At 37.0% G+C, this 18,997-nt stretch overlaps 1 protein-coding gene across 14 annotated transcripts in view; it reads left to right on the forward strand.

Moving 5' to 3' along the window:
* Nucleotides 1–18,997, forward strand: part of Mycbp2 (MYC binding protein 2) — a 233,109-nt gene that overhangs the window by 185,800 nt on the left and 28,312 nt on the right. For 12 of the 14 annotated variants that reach the window (XR_005283020.1, XM_038310598.1, XM_038310607.1 and 9 more), the window contains 11 exons: nt 203–1,846; nt 2,672–2,841; nt 3,427–3,671; nt 6,085–6,252; nt 9,258–9,415; nt 11,742–11,941; nt 12,765–12,914; nt 14,417–14,577; nt 15,506–15,662; nt 15,817–16,041; nt 18,434–18,499. Coding sequence is in view for 13 of the 14 variants with exons in the window: in XM_038310598.1 (XP_038166526.1) it covers nt 203–1,846; nt 2,672–2,841; nt 3,427–3,671; nt 6,085–6,252; nt 9,258–9,415; nt 11,742–11,941; nt 12,765–12,914; nt 14,417–14,577; nt 15,506–15,662; nt 15,817–16,041; nt 18,434–18,499 (3,344 nt within the window). In the remaining variant the exon portion in view is untranslated. The remainder of the gene's footprint in view (nt 1–202; nt 1,847–2,671; nt 2,842–3,426; nt 3,672–6,084; nt 6,253–9,257; nt 9,416–11,741; nt 11,942–12,764; nt 12,915–14,416; nt 14,578–15,505; nt 15,663–15,816; nt 16,042–18,433; nt 18,500–18,997) is intronic. The other 2 variants (XM_038310599.1, XM_038310602.1) reach the window with 1 other exon arrangement.

Here is an 18,997-nt window from a genome sequence, read left to right on the forward strand (position 1 = left end):
CATCTATAAACATACATATATTGTATGTGTTTTGATATTGTATAATTTTATTATGAAATATATTTCTTATTTTATTCTTAACATGTTTTGTATATGATAAGTAATGTAGATTTTGTAGTTGTTTTTATTTTAGTATTTAGTGATTAAATTATCATTAAGTTGCATTTTATTAACAAGTTTCACTGTGAAATGGATCATACAGGTGATAGAGGAACTGTCTCAACATCTTCAAGACCAGCCTCTACATCAGGAAAATCAGAGCTGCCCTCTAAACACAGCAGATCAATTAAACCTGATGGGCGTGTGAGCCGGACTACTGCTGATCAGAAGAAGCCAAGGGGGACAGAAAGTTTATCTGCTAGTGAATCCCTTATGTTAAAATCCGATGCTGCAAAGCTGAGGTCAGATTCCCATAGTAGGTCACTGTCCCCTAACCATAACACCTTGCAGACATTGAAGTCTGATGGGAGGATGTCTTCTAGCTTTAGATCTGAATCCCCAGGACCAGGGTCTAGGTCCTCATCTCCTAAGCCAAAGACTATCCCAGCTAACAGGTCTAGCCCATCTGGTGCTGGTTCTCCACGCTCCTCTTCACCGCAGGATAAAAATCTACCTCAGAAAAGCACAGCTCCTGCTAAGACAAAGCTGGACCCTCCTCGGGAACGTTCCAAGTCAGACTCCTATACGCTTGATCCAGATACCCTCCGGAAGAAGAAAATGCCCCTCACAGAACCATTAAGAGGGCGATCCACATCACCAAAACCAAAACCAGTACCAAAGGATCCAAAAGACTCCCCTGGATCTGAAAACAGAGCCCCTTCTCCCCATGTGGTACAGGAAAACCTCCACAGTGAGGTAGTTGAAGTCTGTACTTCAAGTACTTTAAAAACAAACAGCGTCACCGACAGCAGTTGTGATGAAAGCAGTGAATTTAAGAGTGTGGATGAAAGCTCAAATAAAGTTCACTTCAGCATAGGAAAAGCGCCCCTGAAAGATGAACAGGAAATGAGAGCATCCCCCAAGGTCAGTCGGAAATGTGCTAATAGACACACCAGGCCCAAAAAAGAAAAATCTAATTTTCTTTTCAAAGGTGATGGGGCCAAATCTTTAGAGCCAGCCAAGCAAGCCATGTCTCCGTCTGTTGCTGAGTGTGCCAGGGCTGTCTTCGCCTCTTTTCTGTGGCATGAAGGCATAGTACATGATGCAATGGCTTGCTCCTCCTTTCTGAAATTTAATCCTGAACTTTCCAAAGAACATGCTCCCATAAGAAGCAGTTTGAGTAGCCAACCACCCCCAGAGGAAAAGGAAATAAAGTTAAAAAATAGACATTCTTTGGAAATATCATCTGCTCTAAATATGTTTAACATTGCACCTCATGGACCAGATATATCTAAGATGGGTAGTATCAACAAAAATAAAGTCTTATCCATGCTTAAGGAGCCACCTCTACATGAAAAATGTGAGGATGGAAAATCCGAAGCCACTTTTGAAATGTCCATGCACCATACAATGAAGTCTAAGTCTCCGCTTCCCTTAACATTACAGCATTTAGTGGCTTTCTGGGAAGATATCTCTTTGGCTACAATCAAAGCTGCTTCCCAGAATATGATTTTTCCAAGTCCAGGTTCCTGTGCAGTCCTTAAAAAGAAAGAGTGTGAGAAAGAGAATAAGAAAACAAAAAAGGAAAAAAAGAAAAAAGAAAAGACAGAAATTCGGCCAAGGGGCAATTTGTTTGGCGAAATGGCCCAGCTGGCAGTAGGAGGACCAGAAAAAGATACTATCTGTGAGCTGTGTGGAGAATCACATCCATACCCCGTGACCTATCACATGAGACAAGCGCACCCAGGTAAGAAATGTAGTTGTGTATGTGTGCTCTAGTTTCAGTAATCTAGACCACTTTCATTTGAGTTATATCAAAGTATAGGGAAACAGTTGCCCAAAATTATAGCATCTTACATCATAGACTGCCATGAATAGTTTATTTAAGGAGATAGAGAAATTCTCATAATACTGTGATCAAGAAATTTAATATTATTTCATTGAAGTATAGCAAATTTGAAATTTAAGAATTTCATGTGTTACCCAAAGTATGACATGATGGTTTTACACAATGACATGTCTAAATAAGAGGGCACACTTCTATCTCTTCTAAATCAGAAGGTCTAATTTAGAACCCTGTTTTAAAGTTATCGGTTAAATGGATTATACAGAATGTGATGGGAGATTTTCCTATATAGGTATTATTAGTTTTATCAGAGGACTAGATGTTAGGTAAATATTTTCAAATATTAATATCCTAAAAATTACTTCAAGTATCAATATTTTCTTTCCTTTTCACATATGGTATTGCAGATATTTGATTTCTGAAACATTCAGTCTTTTATATGTGTATATTTTATTGACATCCTTAAATAAATCTATAAGTACTCATATTCCCTGTTTCTTTAATGTGCTCATCCAAAAACAGAATATCTCAAACATTTTGAGCATCTTTTAATTGATAGATTTAAAAAAAAAAAGCATGCTGCTTTTTCTAAAGTACTAGCTTTTTTAAAAATTACAAAGTTGCTTCAGGAATTTGCTTACTTTGGAAAGATGCATCTATTGTTGGTATATAAGTAGTAAGGATTACATTAAGAATGTTAAATGTATGTCTTATGTTTGTTTCAAGGTTGTGGCCGATACGCTGGCGGACAAGGGTACAATAGCATTGGGCATTTTTGTGGAGGCTGGGCTGGTAACTGTGGTGATGGGGGAATGGGAGGAAGCACTTGGTACCTCGTATGTGATCGCTGTAGAGAAAAATACCTCCGTGAAAAGCAGGCTGCTGCAAGGGAGAAGGTATTTTTTATTCCATTCAAGTTATATATGTCATGATATGGATGTAACTTATAGGAATATATAATCATCATTACATTAGTTAATTTCATGTCATTGATATTAAAATTCAGCTTATATAACAAAAAATAAAATACAAATTCAATATTCGTTAAGAAAACTGGTTTTGATTTAAAAATAAGTTATAACTTGGATACAAATGCTTTGTTGACAAATGCTGACAAATGTTTGTGATGTCATTCTTTATTATTGCCTCCTGCACTACACATGTGGAAAAGTTTCACTCTTCTTTCTTGTCCCTTTTGCCTTGCTACTCTTTCTCTCTTGCCTTTTCCTTATATCCAGTCTCATCATAGGACTCCTGGAAATGTGAGATCATTGGTACTAGTGACAAACCAGGGCAGAGACTTCTGCTGAAGCTTCCCCGTACAAGTGCCCCATTGCTGAGTTTTTATTGTTTGTTTCAGCAATCACTATCACTGTTTAAAATGTCTTTTCATTTCTTTTTTTCCTAGAAACAGCAAAAGTTAAGAAATTATCTCTTTAGATATAAGCAGGAAACAGTCACTTCAATTCTTTCTTTGCCAGGTCAAACAGTCTAGAAGAAAGCCAATGCAGGTAAAGACTCCTCGTGCCTTGCCCACCATGGAAGCACACCAGGTGATCAAAGCCAATGCCCTCTTCCTGCTGTCCCTGAGCAGTGCGGCAGAACCAAGTATCTTGTGTTACCATCCAGCAAAGCCATTCCAGTCTCAGCTGCCCATTGTGAAAGAAGGTGTTTCTGAGGACCTTCCTGTAAAAATGCCTTGTCTCTACTTGCAGACATTAGCTAGGTAATAAGACTGTTTTTGTTTGTGATTACCTTTGGATTTACAGCTTCTGACAATTACTATCATACTATAAAATGGTTCAGACTTGCTCTGCACACCACAGTGCTGCAGACAGTGTACAGGAAACAAACATTCAGAGCTTGCTCTCTCTGCTGCCCTGGCTGACACGACGGGGAGTGGAGTGCACTTTTGTGCCAGTGGGCACTTGGTCAGTGTGTTCTGTTACTATTAATACAGACCGTGTCCTAGGGAGTAAGACTTGGATTTTTCAGTCTCAGTCTGTTAGGCAGAAATGCTGAAGAGGAAAGAAACTGATGTTTCCTATAGAAGTCTTTTCTTTATTCATTCTATTTACACTTAAACAAGTGCCAGCTGAGTACCAAGGACACTGAAATGAATACATAAAGTCCTGACTATACTCAACAGTGGTGGACAGATAGACATGTCATTCAGACCTTCACAGTGTCACATTAGGTGTATTCAAATTGAAGTATTATAGGATGCTGAGAGAACTGATAGAGTACTTGAGTCTTCTTCCTAAGCAACTTATGAAACACTTCCCCGAGCAAGGGTCAGATGTAACTGGAGGTTACTCTCCTACCCACCAGTTACCAAGTAACCACTCTGAGGCTTAATATTATTTATAAATGTTTGGCCAGTGGCTCAGGCTCATTACTAGCTAGCGCTTATGTTTAAATTAGCCCATTTGTGTTCATCTGTCTATCACCACATGGCCGTGGCTTACCAGTGATGTTCTGGCATGTTGTTCCTGAGGGCTGGATGGTGTCTACCAAACTCCACCCTTCTCCTGTATCTCTGCTTGGATTTCCCACCTGGCTCTATTTTGTCTGGCTATAGGCCAAATCAGCTTCTTTATTATCCAATGGTAATAAATAATAAAGCACATTCACAGCATACAGAGGGGCACCCTACATCAGTCAGATGCTTACCTGAGTCTTGCAGGATTGATAAATAGAAATCCGTAGGGTAAGTGAGAGAGAGAAACAATTTCTAGCAGAGTAGACTGCAGTAAGAGCTCATTCTATTTTACTGCTAGAAATGGTTATCTGGGTAACGTGGGACTCTGTAGCTCGTGCTGATTCCCCTGTAACCAGAGGCAACAAAGGAAGAATTTTAAACGGGGAAATAGTTAATGATTTGGAATGTGGAAACTTAATACAGAAATTGCACAAAGGATTTAATTCAAGATGGAGAAATGCTTGTTGATGGTGTACTCTTCTACTCCACTGGACTTGGACTGTGCAGCATTCACTGTCTTGGTTGCATACTAACCCTACAAAATAGTCTTTCAGATTCCAAAGTTAGATATTTTTCCCACTCACTGGTAAATGAAGTTCTAGATATTGCCAGCTTTTGTGGCTTGCCAGTCATTCTATTAAAAAGTGTCTTTTTATGGCAAAGTTACGTGGCTTTAAAATTGTTGATACTCATTAAAATAGGACAAATTGAAAAGGAAAAGCAAATGTGAAACTGTGAAGATGTGGAAGAAAGCATCAGACATGCCACATACAAACATATCTTGAGCTATCTTAGGTTAACAATATTTTGTTATGGTTTGAGAAAGAATGAATCAAAGTGGGCTGATGAGATGGTTCAGTAGATAAAGTTGCTTCCCACCAAGCCTAACAAGAGCAGAGTTCAAAGTCTTAGACCCACATGGTAGAAGGAGTAAAGCAACTTTGACTCCCACATACGTTGTCTCCTGACCTTCACACGTGCACCTTACTTGCATTCATACCCTCCACACACACATACAATAAATAAAGAAATGTAATGTCAAATGGGAATCAAATTGTAAACCATGGGAAGAAAAAGAAGGTACCAGCATGGCATATCTAAGGAGGTTTCATTCTTCGCTCTCTGGGGAATGGAAACACACACCCTTACCCAAGGAATATCTTACAGTTATGTTTTTTTCAAATTTGACATACATATATTCCTACCAAGAAAGCAAATGTTTCAACGATCCATCAAAAAAAAATATTAGCCTGGACTATGACAATGATGATATAAAATGAGAAGAGAGAATGGTGTAAAAGGAGGCTTGTTATGATTACCCTGCATGACTAGTGATGTTTGAGACCTAAGTCTGGTCTGACACAGATATTCTCACCTAAGCACCTGGATAGTCCGTGGGATCATTCACCAAGAACTGAAAGGTGGAAATGTTCTCGAAAGAAAAGAAAATGAGTTCCATTTGAGTTTGGGATATATGTGGTACAGAGAAAGTAATATTAGACTTTTATTTCTACTAGTCTGTTTCTGTGATTATTTAATATTTCCCCCTACTTGTAGACCTGCATGTCCTGCTTTGCCGTTTTTAAAGGAGATTTAAAATGCAGAAGATCTATATTACCACTGTACTCTTAAGATTCTTGGGTTTAATTTAATGCAGGCACCATCATGAAAATTTTGTGGGCTATCAAGATGACAACCTATTCCAGGATGAAATGAGATATCTGCGTTCAACATCTGTCCCTGCCCCATACATATCAGTAACTCCTGATGCAAGTCCCAATGTATTTGAAGAGCCAGAGAGCAATATGAAGTCTATGCCACCAAGGTACTTTAGTTCTGTCTTTCTGAGTGACAAGTGTTTGGTGAAAGAAAGGCTGAACTATAAAAGAATAGTCTTCTAGTCCTTTTATACAGCTTTCTGTCTCAGGAGGAACATTGAATCAGCTGTGCTAACTGTTAGAGAGATATGAAAGTGTATATATGAACAGAGTTCTTGATGGGAGGCAAACAACTGGGAGAGAAAAGATCAACCAATGATACAATGAAAAGATTATATTGAAGCCTATAATTTTGAGTGATACATTAAGTCAGAGGAGGGAAAGTTGACTTTGAGGCAGCATTAGACCCATGGTAGAAATGGCTCAGAGCATGAATCACAAATCTTAAGCCTCTTGGATCATTGTTTACTCTACCTTCTCATTTAACTCTATTGTTACCACCAGACAGACAGCTTCCTGAAAAATGAAGGATTCAGGTTAACATACTGCACAGAGAAACTTGACCACTGGAACTTTGAGAGGAAAAACAAGACAGAAATGCCAGAGTAGCACAGTGTCATTTAAGAAGCTGATAATGTATTAATAAATTGAAGCTAGATGTGTAGAATTGAAGTGCACTGGCAGCAGTCATGAAGAAGGTGGCTGAAGGAGCTATTTTGTGTGAAACAAATCAGTGTGACTTGACGGGATGGACAAAGGTGAGCTTAGATGGCCCCTGAGCTTCAGGAACTGTGGACGTGTTACTCTTCACAAGAATAACAAATGTGAACCTGCATCATTGGAAAGGAGGAGCGTTGCTGAAGAGCAAGAACATGCTTACTCGGATATGTCGTTGTTCTGTACTGTATAGTTGTAGGAGTACACTAAACTGATAGGTACATTGTTAGTTATACTAGGGCATACAAAGCCCAGTATGTGCCATCTCTACGGCCACAGCTGTGTGCGGCTAAGGTCCCGGGGACTGCTTCCACACAGCAATCTCTGCCTTATTATGTAAAGTAAAGCCTTGTGTTTTCTCTGGGAGGAATAACATGTGTATCAATTATGGCTGGGAAAGAAAATCCATACTACTTTATCAGAGGAAGCTGGGAAACAAAACAGTTTACTCGCTGAAATGAAGTTACTGGTTTATCATATAATAAATAAAACAATCTGGAATAAAATTTACCTGAAGGAAGAGAAGAAAATTCCTCTAAGTAATTTATAATAGAAAAAGATAATTATGACATAAATTTAATAAAAACAAAAGCTCAAATGTGGAAATCAGATAAGAACCCAGATGAAGTAAGAAGATAAATTGTGGAGCTACAATGACAGACCAAATGTCAAACCAACACTATCCTAAAACTAAGAAATTAGTTAGAAATGTATAGAACCACTACATTATGAACAAAGCAAAAATTTGTGACAATTATAGTGAGGTGTTTAAATAGAGTAAAGATATTAAGTTACTAAAACTCAGAACAACCAAACAACAAAGTATCTGAGCAAGAAAACCAAATCATCTTAAAAAAGGAAAGTTAGGTAGAAATCAAACTTTTTATAATAATTTTTGGATCAGAATAAAACATTAAATGTTTTCTGAAGTATTAAAACAAATTAAATGTTACCCAAGAAAGGTATCTAATGTCACATATTTGAAGCAGACATACTTGAAAACAAAAAACTGATAACATTAATGCATATGTGGCCATAGTCTGTTGTTGTTTTTAAATCCGGTTCTATTACAAACCCAAAATGATTAATAAACTAAGATCAAATAATTAATGAAAACCTTGTTTAAAAGACTCTTTCTCCCTGTCTGTTTCCTCCACTGCCCCCACTCCCTCTCAAATTCATCACCCCTTCTTTAATTATTATTGTTTATCATTTTATATATGTATGTATATATATATATATATATATGTATACATGCATACATACATACCCATCCCACCTGAGTCCATTTAATGTTACTTATATGTATGTATATTTAAGGATGATCATTTAGGATTGATTTAAATTTCATCTCCATGAAAGTTAAATCTTGAAAAGATCAAACCTTGAAAAGACTGTTTCTCCTTCTCCCAGCAGCCACTGATAGCCTACAGCTGTTCATTACCTTGGAGGTAGCCCACAGCTGTCCGGTTGTCTCAGCCTGCTCAGTAGGAGGGTACTCCTGCTGGTACTGTAAAACTACCCAACTACCTGTGACTGAAGAGATCATGGGTCCTACAGGAGAACCCCCTTTACTAAACCAGTATATTTTCTAACTGTATTCTAAAGACTTATTCTTCCATACCCACAGATAAGTATAACTCTCACCTTTGATTACACTCTGGTATAGCCATATGGACTTTTGACAGCACACCTTCCCAAGACTGTAAAACCTAATAGAATACTCAAGTATCCAAATAACGAATGAAGGTTCATTTTATTTATGTTTACTTTATATATCATTTCTCTGTATTTTGTGTATTTAGTATTATTCCTGCCTGTTTTTTTTCCCCCTTGAATATCTTCAAACATTGAATTTTAAGTTAGGAGGCTGGGGAGGTGGCTCAACTGTTAAGAGCACTGGCTGCTCTTGCAGAGAACCAGATCCAGTTCCCAGCACCCACAGTGTAGCTCACAACTGTCTGTAGCTCCAGTGCTAGTAGATCTCCCACTCTCTTTTGGCCTCTAGCCAGAAGCATACACATGATGAATATACAGGCTGGCAAAATATTCATATACATAAGAAAAATAATCTTTTAAAAGCAAAGAAGTCAGGACCTTTGATACCTTTTCTTTTTCACTTAAAATGCAAAGGATTTAAGAAAAAATGTAAGTTTTAAGATACAGTTCTGGCATCAGTCAAAATGTCACATTGTTAGAAAAGATTACATTTCTTCTTTTGAGATTTTATTCTGTGTGAGTGTTTGGCTGGATGTTTGTCTGTGTACCACATGTATTCTATGCTTGCAGAGCCCGCATGGACTTTCAGTGTCTGACCACTGTTATAAAGTAAGCATAATTGCCCTGCACTTGCTCCATTTCTGTCAGTGTTTACCGTGTTCTTTTGTGTCTGCAGTTTGGAGACCAGCCCCATAACCGACACTGACTTGGCGAAGAGGACTGTCTTCCAGCGGTCATACTCGGTTGTCGCTTCTGAATATGACAAACAGCATTCCATTTTACCTGCACGAGTTAAAGCCATCCCTAGAAGAAGAGTTAACAGTGGAGACACTGGTAGATATAAAAATAGAAAAGAGCTTGAGAGATCAGGCTGTCAAAACAGTGACAGGAAAAGCAGTGTATTGGTTTTTAGTTTGTGACAGACTGTACTTTTATCTGACCCAGTCATAAACACACCTACATTTTGTATCTCAGTGAGAGTAAATATTTAGATCAGTCAATTTTTATTCAATATGTTGAATTTTAAAATCTTCACTTACTAGATAGCTAACCCACCCACACATATCGCTGTTATCATCCCATCCACCAGCCCTTGTAACAAGCAGATCCAGATGTGCTTCAGCATTTGGTTATTTCTCACCATCCACAGAAGCACATGATGCTTCCAGGCACCATTACCTTGAATAGATAGAAAACTTGAGCGATATGAATAACTCTTTATGGGTTTCTTACTTTATGTAATCTGGAGTAATTGTAGTTTATAAGAATTTTTTCATTTTATTTTTAGATACTTACTGTATTGCAGAGGCTTGCTTCAAACTTGCAACTCTCTTGTCTCAGCTTTTCAAGTGCATGGATTGAAGGAACATGTTACCATACTGGTTTATGCATTTTAATATTAAAGGTCACCAGAAAAAAATAATTACTGAGCATAGTTAAACAATTTGTAGGCTTATTCAATAAATATCTTTGAGTTTGTATTGAGATACTGCTTTAGTTTTAGTTCCTGTTGCTATGATAAAATAGCTTGACAGGGAGAAAAGTGTTTTTTATTTATTGGTTGATCAGGCTAGTCACATTATTTCCACAGTCAAGAACAGAGAGCAGTGGATTAGTCCACGAATGCTAGTGCTCAGCTTTCTCTCTTGCCTTTTCTTTCAGACCTGGGCCTGGCCCAGTAAATGGTTCTGCTCACATTCAGTGTAGGCCTTCCCATGGAAATTAAGTCACTTAAGAAAATTTCTATTTTATTTTATTTTTTATAAGAAAACAAACTTTTTTCATTATACATACTAATCCAAGTTCCCACTCCCTTCCTTCCTCTTATTCCTTCCACATATTTCCCCACCCCACCCCCATCCAGTCCTCATATAGGGTAAGGCACATTGCTTTGTGGAAGGTCCAAGGCCCTCCCTACTATATCTAGGCTGAGCAAGGTATCCATCCAAAAAGAACAGGATCCCAAAAAGACAGTACAAGCAGTAGAGATAAATCCTGGTGCCACTGCCAGTGTCCCCTCATTCTGCCCCAGCCATGTATCTGTCAGCCACATTCAGGGGGACTAGTTTGGACCTGTGCTTGTTCCTTCCCAGTCCAGCTGGTGTTGGTGAGCTCCCATTAGCTCAGGTAGACTGTTTTTAGTGGGTGAACCCATCATGGTCCTGACCTCTTTGCTCATATTCTCGCTCTTCATCTGGATTTGGGAGCTCAGCCCAGTGCTCCGATGGGGGTCTCTGCCTTTATTTCCATCCCTTGCTGGATGAAGGTTTTATGGTGACATTTAAGATATTCATCAGTCTGACTACAGGGCAAGGCCAGTTTTGGACCCTCTCCTCTATTATTTAGGGCCTTAGGAATTTCCCTAGAGCTAGGTTTCTTGTTAATCCCATAATTTCTCCCTCAATCAAGATATCTCTTTCCTTGCTCTCATCTCTGTCCTTCCTCCATCTCCACTCAAGTTCTATGCCCTTAAGTTCTCCTCCTTTTCTCCCCTTTTCCCATCTCTTCCCCTTCTAACCTCCCTTCTCCCTCAACCCCCATGCTCCCAATTTTGTCAGGCCATCTTGTCTATTTCGACTTTTCAGAAGGATCTATGTATGTTTTTCTTAAGGTTCACCTAATTACTAGCTTCTCTAGGATCATGAACTGTAGGCTCAATATCCTTTGTTTAAAGCTAGTATCCACTTATGAGTGAGTACATACCATATGGGAATACCCTCATGGCAGCCTAATCCAGACCATTCCCCATTGAGAGTCCCTTCCCAGGTGTTCTTGGATTGGATCAGTTGACAGTTAACACTAAACACTTTTGCTCAGTCTTTTGGGAAATGATGAACATGAGGTGTAGATTTCATGCAGAATACAGCTAGTTAGCTATTATAGTGCTGTCGGAAGCATGAATTTTATTCAAGCCCTGGTTCAAAACCTACCTGTTCAGCATAATTTCTGAGAAATTATATAGCTCTGAGAAAGTAAGAATTACATAGTTAGAGTTTCTTCCTTACCATTAATAGAAGTTGTTAGGATTTGGGTCATGTGTGGAAACAAAGGATTATCATGCGAATAAGCTAGAGATTTTCAATATTTACATTCGTTTCAATTTCAATAATACATTCGTTATATACTAGCTATGAATTACTAATTTTCTTTTCTGTTTTAGAAGTTGGGTCCTCCCTCTTGAGACATCCATCACCTGAACTTTCTCGGCTAATCTCAGCCCACAGCTCTCTTTCCAAAGGAGAGCGAAATTTCCAGTGGCCAGTTTTAGCTTTCGTTATACAGCATCATGATCTCGAAGGGCTTGAAATAGCAATGAAGCAGGCCTTGCGGAAGTCTGCTTGCCGAGTGTTTGCTATGGAGGTACAAAACAATAACAGAGTTATTTGATTTCTTGCACAAGTACATAGCATTCCTATTTAACATTGCCACTGTTTTAATCAATAAACACATTGGTCAGATTCAAGTCATGGGCCTAATTTAAAAAACATGTTCAATCAAATAAAATGTTTAGGTTCATGAATAAATTAATTTAGAATTCTATATTTAATATGCTAAATCTTTATTTCTATACAACATTATTACTTGAATCCGAGGTTATCTTTTAAACCTTTTTTATATTTAGGGCATTTCACTAGAATGAAATGACATAATAATCATGTAAAGAAAATTAATGGGACTTTTGAGTTAAAAATTTACCAATAATAGCTTATCAGGATTCCATTTTATGGAATAATAGTGATGCAGAGTCCCAAGACCTATATATAATAAATGTTTCTTCTTTTTAACATGAATGTAATAGTAATTTGTCACACTCACCTTTATTGTTAGAAATGATATATTTAAGGAAATAGCTGCTTGTGTAAAACTTATAAAATATTCTATAGTAGTTTTAAATGTGGGTTAGGAAAACATGCCTTGAACAAAATAAGTTGATATAAAACCAAAAAAAGAAAAAAGAAAAAAAAATAGGTTGATATTATAAAGAATTTTCATTGTATTTTGTAAATAGTATTTTCTTGTTGCTTTTTTGTTATAAAGACCAGAAATAACTATTTTAAATTTAGTGTACTTTCAGAAAAATGAGAACCAAGTTTTCTAGCATGTTTATCTCAAAAATAATAATAATAATGATAAATGCATTTTATCTCACGTTTCCCTCTATCTTGTCCATTGGTTTACTCAGGCATTCAACTGGCTCCTCTGTAACGTCATCCAGACAACTTCTCTGCATGATATTCTCTGGCACTTTGTGGCAGCACTGACTCCTTCTCCAGTAGAATCAGAGGAAGATGAGGATGAAGAAAATAAAACAAATAAAGAAAACGCAGAGCAAGTGAGTCTTTGTTCTTTTTCATTCCATATTTTCCTTTTTTAATTATATATTTTATTCTTTGGAAGTTTTATACATTTATAGAATGTATATTGACCTTACCCATCTCCCACTACTTCCCTCCAACTACCTCCAGTGCCACCCCTCCACCTCCCTTCCTGCTTTAGGCCCTCTTTGTTGTTGTTGTTGTTGTTGTTAATAACAACCAGAGTCCAATTAGCGCCTACCATATAAACATGGGTCTATGACCATAACTTCTTGTTTTTATAGAACCAAGTAGTATGTGTTCTGGTAGAATAGTATAATGTTTTACATGAAATCATTGATATTATTTTGTCTGAAAAAGAACAGCAATACAGTGACAGTATGAGCAAAGTGTTTATCATACTTGGTGAAAGTTTTCTGTCTGGCAAAGATGCTGACTAAGCTGGTTTCTCATTGACTGTCATTATCACAAAACAATCAAGAAGATGTATATTACTGTAGTATTACAAATAGCATCACTATTATATAGGAACCTAAAGCTGGAAAGATTCCCAGTCTAGCCTAACATCAAGTAGGATGAGTGTGGTGCCCCAGAAATAGGAAACACACTTTAGCAGGACAGTCAGTGTCTAAATGTAAAGCAAAAATGAAAATAACCGGTTTAACTAGGTTGAATGCCTCGCCTTGACTGAGTCTAGATGGGCTGCTAGAGAATAAAACATAGTATGCTTCAGAAGAAGATAATGTAACCTAGAACTTGTATGATGTTCTTACTTAAATAGACATGCAAAGTAGCAAAAGCATGTCTGTATTTTACTGGGCTCGTTGACATAGTTCAAAAAATTTGATAAGTACTCATTAGAATACAACAGAATAAAGAAACAAGTGAATTTGTGTTCACTGTGTGGTAACTGCCTCTTGGAGAAAAATTTGGCAAAACTTGTATAAACTCATGTTAAAAATTAGTAATTATACTTCTGTGAGCTTTCCTATGTGAATAGAGATTGTTTCAAAGAAAGGAAGAAAGGAAATAAACAAGAAAGAAAGAAAACAAGCGAAGTGATTATTCTGATGTAGACAGATGAGTAAACTGTGCTATTTTCATTCACGAGAATACAATCGACCAGAATACTGTGTGTTGTGTACATAGATAATAAGTCATGATCCCTGTTACAAATTGTTAGTGTGTAGTGCACATAAATAAAAAGTTCTGTGAACTAGGAATACCCAGACTTCTAGACGTGTATTATTTTTAATAGATAAACATATACACAAAATACATATGTGTACAAATACATACATATACAGATACATGCATATACACATGAATTAAATCTTCTAATGATATGCAAAGATACTATAATTGATGTGTATATGGAATGTTCATTTGTTTGAAAATATTACTTGTAACTTACATTACCAATTTTCTCTCATAGAACTTATATTTATTTAACTTTCTTTATAAAAATTGTTCTTTCCAGCATACAAGCTGATAAGCTCATTTCCCATTTATAATTTAGGAGAAGGATACAAGAGTGTGTGAACATCCTCTCTCAGATATAGTAATTGCAGGCGAAGCTGCACACCCTTTGCCACATACATTTCACCGTTTACTTCAGACCATCTCTGATCTCATGATGTCCCTCCCCAGTGGCAGTTCACTGCAGCAGATGGCCTTAAGGTAATTTTGCACCAAAATATTTTAATACAAAAAAGATTTTATGGAATATGCAAAGTAGTAAATACTTGAAAGAAATTTTTAAATGGTATGATGCAAAGAATGGAAATAGGGATTCTCCTTGGCTTGTCTCAAGTTATAACCTTTTTTCTTTTTAGCTAGTATCTGTTTGCCCTTCTTAGTAACCCCAAATGATGCTGTAATCATCCTGCTCTCCTTTCTTTTATTTCTCTGGGACCAAAAGAGAAAATATAAATAAAATCTCAGAAACCAAAACAAAACAGGGGCCATGGGGCTTGAAAGTAGATTCTAGATTCTAGTATGTGAGGCCAGTTAAAACCACCTTAAGTATATCACATAATTTTAATTTGAAATTTGTTGAGAATTTGGCATTAAATTGTTGACTGTAGACATAAATAAATGCTCCATGATAAATATAGCAAATAAGCTGATGGAAAGATTGGGTTTCTCATATCCCTAATGATAAGGCCATTAGAAAACAGGTTTGATTTTTGGGTTTTTTTTTTTCTTTTTTGTGTTTTGGTCATCCTCATAAGTGTAAGAAGTGTTATACCCAGTAATTGTTACAGAATTACCACCCAGATAACATTGCAAAATCTGCTAGAGTGGCATAGTGCTGATCTTCACAGGAGACTCATTTCTGTTTGTGTGCCTTGACCCCCATAGCTGCCCTTTTTTAATATTTTAAATAGATAGACTTTCTTTAGAACTTACCTGTATTTTTCAAAACAAACAAAATGTTTCCATGATTTTATTCTCTGAAAATTTTCAGTGTTATTCTTTTACTAAATAAAAATAAAAAGCATGTACATTTTTATTGATATATTTAATGTGAAGTGAAGTAGCCTCTTTGAGAACTTTTAGATATTCCTAGAAAATAATTATTTTGTATATTATTTATACGTTTTAGATGTTGGAGCCTCAAGTTCAAGCAGTCCGATCATCAGTTCCTTCACCAGAGCAATGTCTTCCATCACATTAACAATATTCTGTCCAAGTCCGACGATGGGGACAGTGAGGAGAGCTTCAGTATCAGCATACAGTCTGGCTTTGAAGCCATGAGCCAGGTCAGGCACTCATGTGTCTCTTCTGATAGTTAACAGTGGGGAATGTAGTTAAGTGATTCATACACCATTTGATTACATTATTTACTATTGAATGCTTGTTTTTAAATCATGAAAGATTTTTAAAACTATGAATGTTTACATTTCTTTCTGTTAGGAGTTATGTGTAGTTATGTGCTTAAAGGACTTGACCAGCATTGTTGACATAAAAACTTCAAGCCGACCTGCCATGATTGGCAGTTTAACAGATGGCTCCACAGAAACCTTTTGGGAATCAGGAGATGAAGATAAAAACAAAACTAAGAACATCACTATCAACTGTGTAAAAGGAATTAATGCCCGTTATGTATCTGTTCATGTGGACAATTCCCGGGATCTTGGGGTAAGAGAGGGAATTTAATTTTTGATTCATTCGTTCTTTTATACTATGTACATACACATCCTCATTTCTGAGTTTACAAAAGAAGTGTATCTCTTGGGACTTCTCCAACCAAACATTTTTATATTCCTCAAATGTTTCTTAAATCTAAGAACAGATTTATATGGCTGGAAACACTGGGATATAAATTCTAAAAGGAGATCTGATCACAAATATACCATGGCTACAACTGAACAAGAATAAGGTCTACCCTTGACTTTTCCACCTCTGTGCACTTGTTTAAACAATTTCATTGGCCTAGAATTTCCTTTACAATGTGTTCCCCAGATCCTAAGACTCAGTAGAGAAACTCTCTTTAGATGATAACTCTGACATAAAAATTACTCCCTTTTTTCCACTGAGTTTTCGGTTATTTTTGTTTTATTCTGTCTGTTTGCAGTACCCTAATGATATGCTGTGACCGCAGTATACTTAGTTACAGGCTTCTTCCTCACACCTTAGTCATCGGGGCTAGAGGTGGATGGTCTCTAAACTAATTCAAATAGTCATGGTTTACACTCTTCCTAGCCTAATCTCTCTCATAGAGCATTTCAGCTGATTGAAGCATTCTTCCATAAAAGGCACTGAACGATAGAAAATAATCTTATTTACTTGAGCCAGAAAACAGCATCAGCTGCTAGATAGACTACCTCTTTTATCCTCTGTCTTCGGGAAGGAGACTTCTTTGAATTTTTACTTCAAAGTAGATGGTTTTAGTGGATTTCTGTGAACTGTTGCTGATCTGTACCCATCCATTTGCATATTTATTTTCTTGAAAAAAATGAAAATAGTGGGGTTTATCTCAACTAACCTGGGTGTAAGCCAACCACATTAGTTCCCTCTACAAGCCATGTACAGTAACCTACCATCCATACCAAGTGCCAGCTCCTTAGTCCATGCTTCCCTGGTGACAAATAAGAAAAGGGGCCCAAGCTAACATAGCATAAGCTTATTTCCTCTTTAGAAGCAGGATTTTCCGATGGGTATAAGTAGTTTATCTTACAAGAAAAAGTCAAGACATTTCTGACTAGCTTTTACTGCTCAGTACAAATTTATCTTTGACTCATAGTACATCTTACACCAGGACATACTTCCCCTCACAGTGATTATTACAATCAAATTGGATTTCTGTATTTATTAAATAGAGTTATAACAATAATCATTATGAAAAAAACAAAAATCTAGTCTGTCAGGTAAGGTCTGCTTCCTTTTAAAAGACAGCTATGTTAGAAATATGCTCCTTGAGAAAATATATTGCTTTGTCTCCCAAACTACCCACCAGTGAGCCTTTGTTTTGAGTTATATTGACATAAATAATCCATAGTAAGCAACTCAGGAGGAGTTACTGTTAGTCTATTTTTTGATGTACTTTTTATAAAACTACTTAACTCTAGTGCCAGGATGACTTGTCCCCAGAACTGAAACACAGCACATGTACTGTTGAATATTTACATCCTGTGTGAACGTGGCCTTCTCTCACTTGACAAGTATTTTAAAGGAATAGAATACAACCTACTAGGATGACCTATCAAAAACCATCCAGTCATCAGGACACCCACAAATACCTGTTAGCTATGTGACCTTTCTTTCTCATGTGCTTCCAAAACGGGGAATAGAGCAAGCAGAATTGTTAAAAATACTACATGAAGATACAGAATTGAATGATTAGAACCTGGTTAAAGGGAGAAAGGTCAAATTGAGAAAGCACATATGTTGGAGCCTGCTTCAGCAAAGTCAGGTTGGATATCTGGAAGCAAGTACGAAGTTGTAAGAAACTGAGACAAAAAACACATAATAGATCCGGGAGGTCTATTGGTGAATACCAACCACCCGTGAGCTTATTTCAGAGCCTGCATATACATAAAAACAGAAAAAAGTACAGCATAGACAGTCAGTCAGTATCTAACCACAGGTCTGTCCCTGTCCTTGAGCAAGCAGTTTCTACTTCTGTCTGTGTGCCCTCGGCTGGCATTCTCCAAGTCTGTGTCTTAGTAGATAATATGGTCTTTCTCGTGGACAAATCGCTCTTTCCCTGGGCTTGATAAGAGCTTTCTCACAGCTGTCAAGGATGCAGGCAGAGCAGGCAAGCTTGAACTCAAATGACTTTTTCAAGTCAGAATTGACTCCAGATGGAAACCGAGTCACATGTGAGCTCCCACACATATTAAAATCTAAGTGTCTGTAAGAAAGAGATAGCTGGAGTTATAGGTAATGTAGTTAGTTCGATAAATGGTATGGAGTCAATTAGGACTGACAACACAGCAGAGCAATAATGTGGCATTCGTGGGTTGTAAGGCATTATTATAGATCTTCTGAGCAGGAGCATAGTATAACCATTTTGAATTGTCTGTTATAGAATAAAGTTACCTCAATGACCTTCTTAACTGGTAAAGCGGTAGAAGATTTGTGCAGAATAAAGCAGGTAATTGAAATTTTGTCTTTTTTTTCTTCATCTCTGCTTTTACCGTTGAGTTTCAGTATTGGCATGCTACCAAGAGAACACGAAAAATCATTTATTTACAAAATAATAAATTGACAGATAGTCTGTGGACCAAGAACTACCATAACAGTGCTAGATATCTTAGGAGTATTTCCTCAAGTGTCTTTGGTAATGAGCCTACAATATTACATTATACCTATAGTCTCCAATCTCTCGTTGCTTTACAAAGATTTGAATGTCTTTAAATTCATCTGATTCACAGTCACAAACTTCATGCGCCTATATCTTAAGTTTAAATTGGTTGTTAGCCTTAACAAAATTGAAAAAAAAAAAAAAAGAAAACTAGGTTTTGGCTAAGCAGCTATATCTAGGTTGCATGTCTGTTTACAAAACAATTCTAGAAACAAGTAAAGCCATATCTGGGCACAGGTCTGAGGTTATGCACAAACTCAAAACTGAGATAACCAAACCCTTTCCAGA

The sequence above is a fragment of the Arvicola amphibius genome, chromosome 13 (genome assembly GCF_903992535.2).
Source record: "Arvicola amphibius chromosome 13, mArvAmp1.2, whole genome shotgun sequence".
Lineage (NCBI taxonomy): Eukaryota > Metazoa > Chordata > Mammalia > Rodentia > Cricetidae > Arvicola > Arvicola amphibius.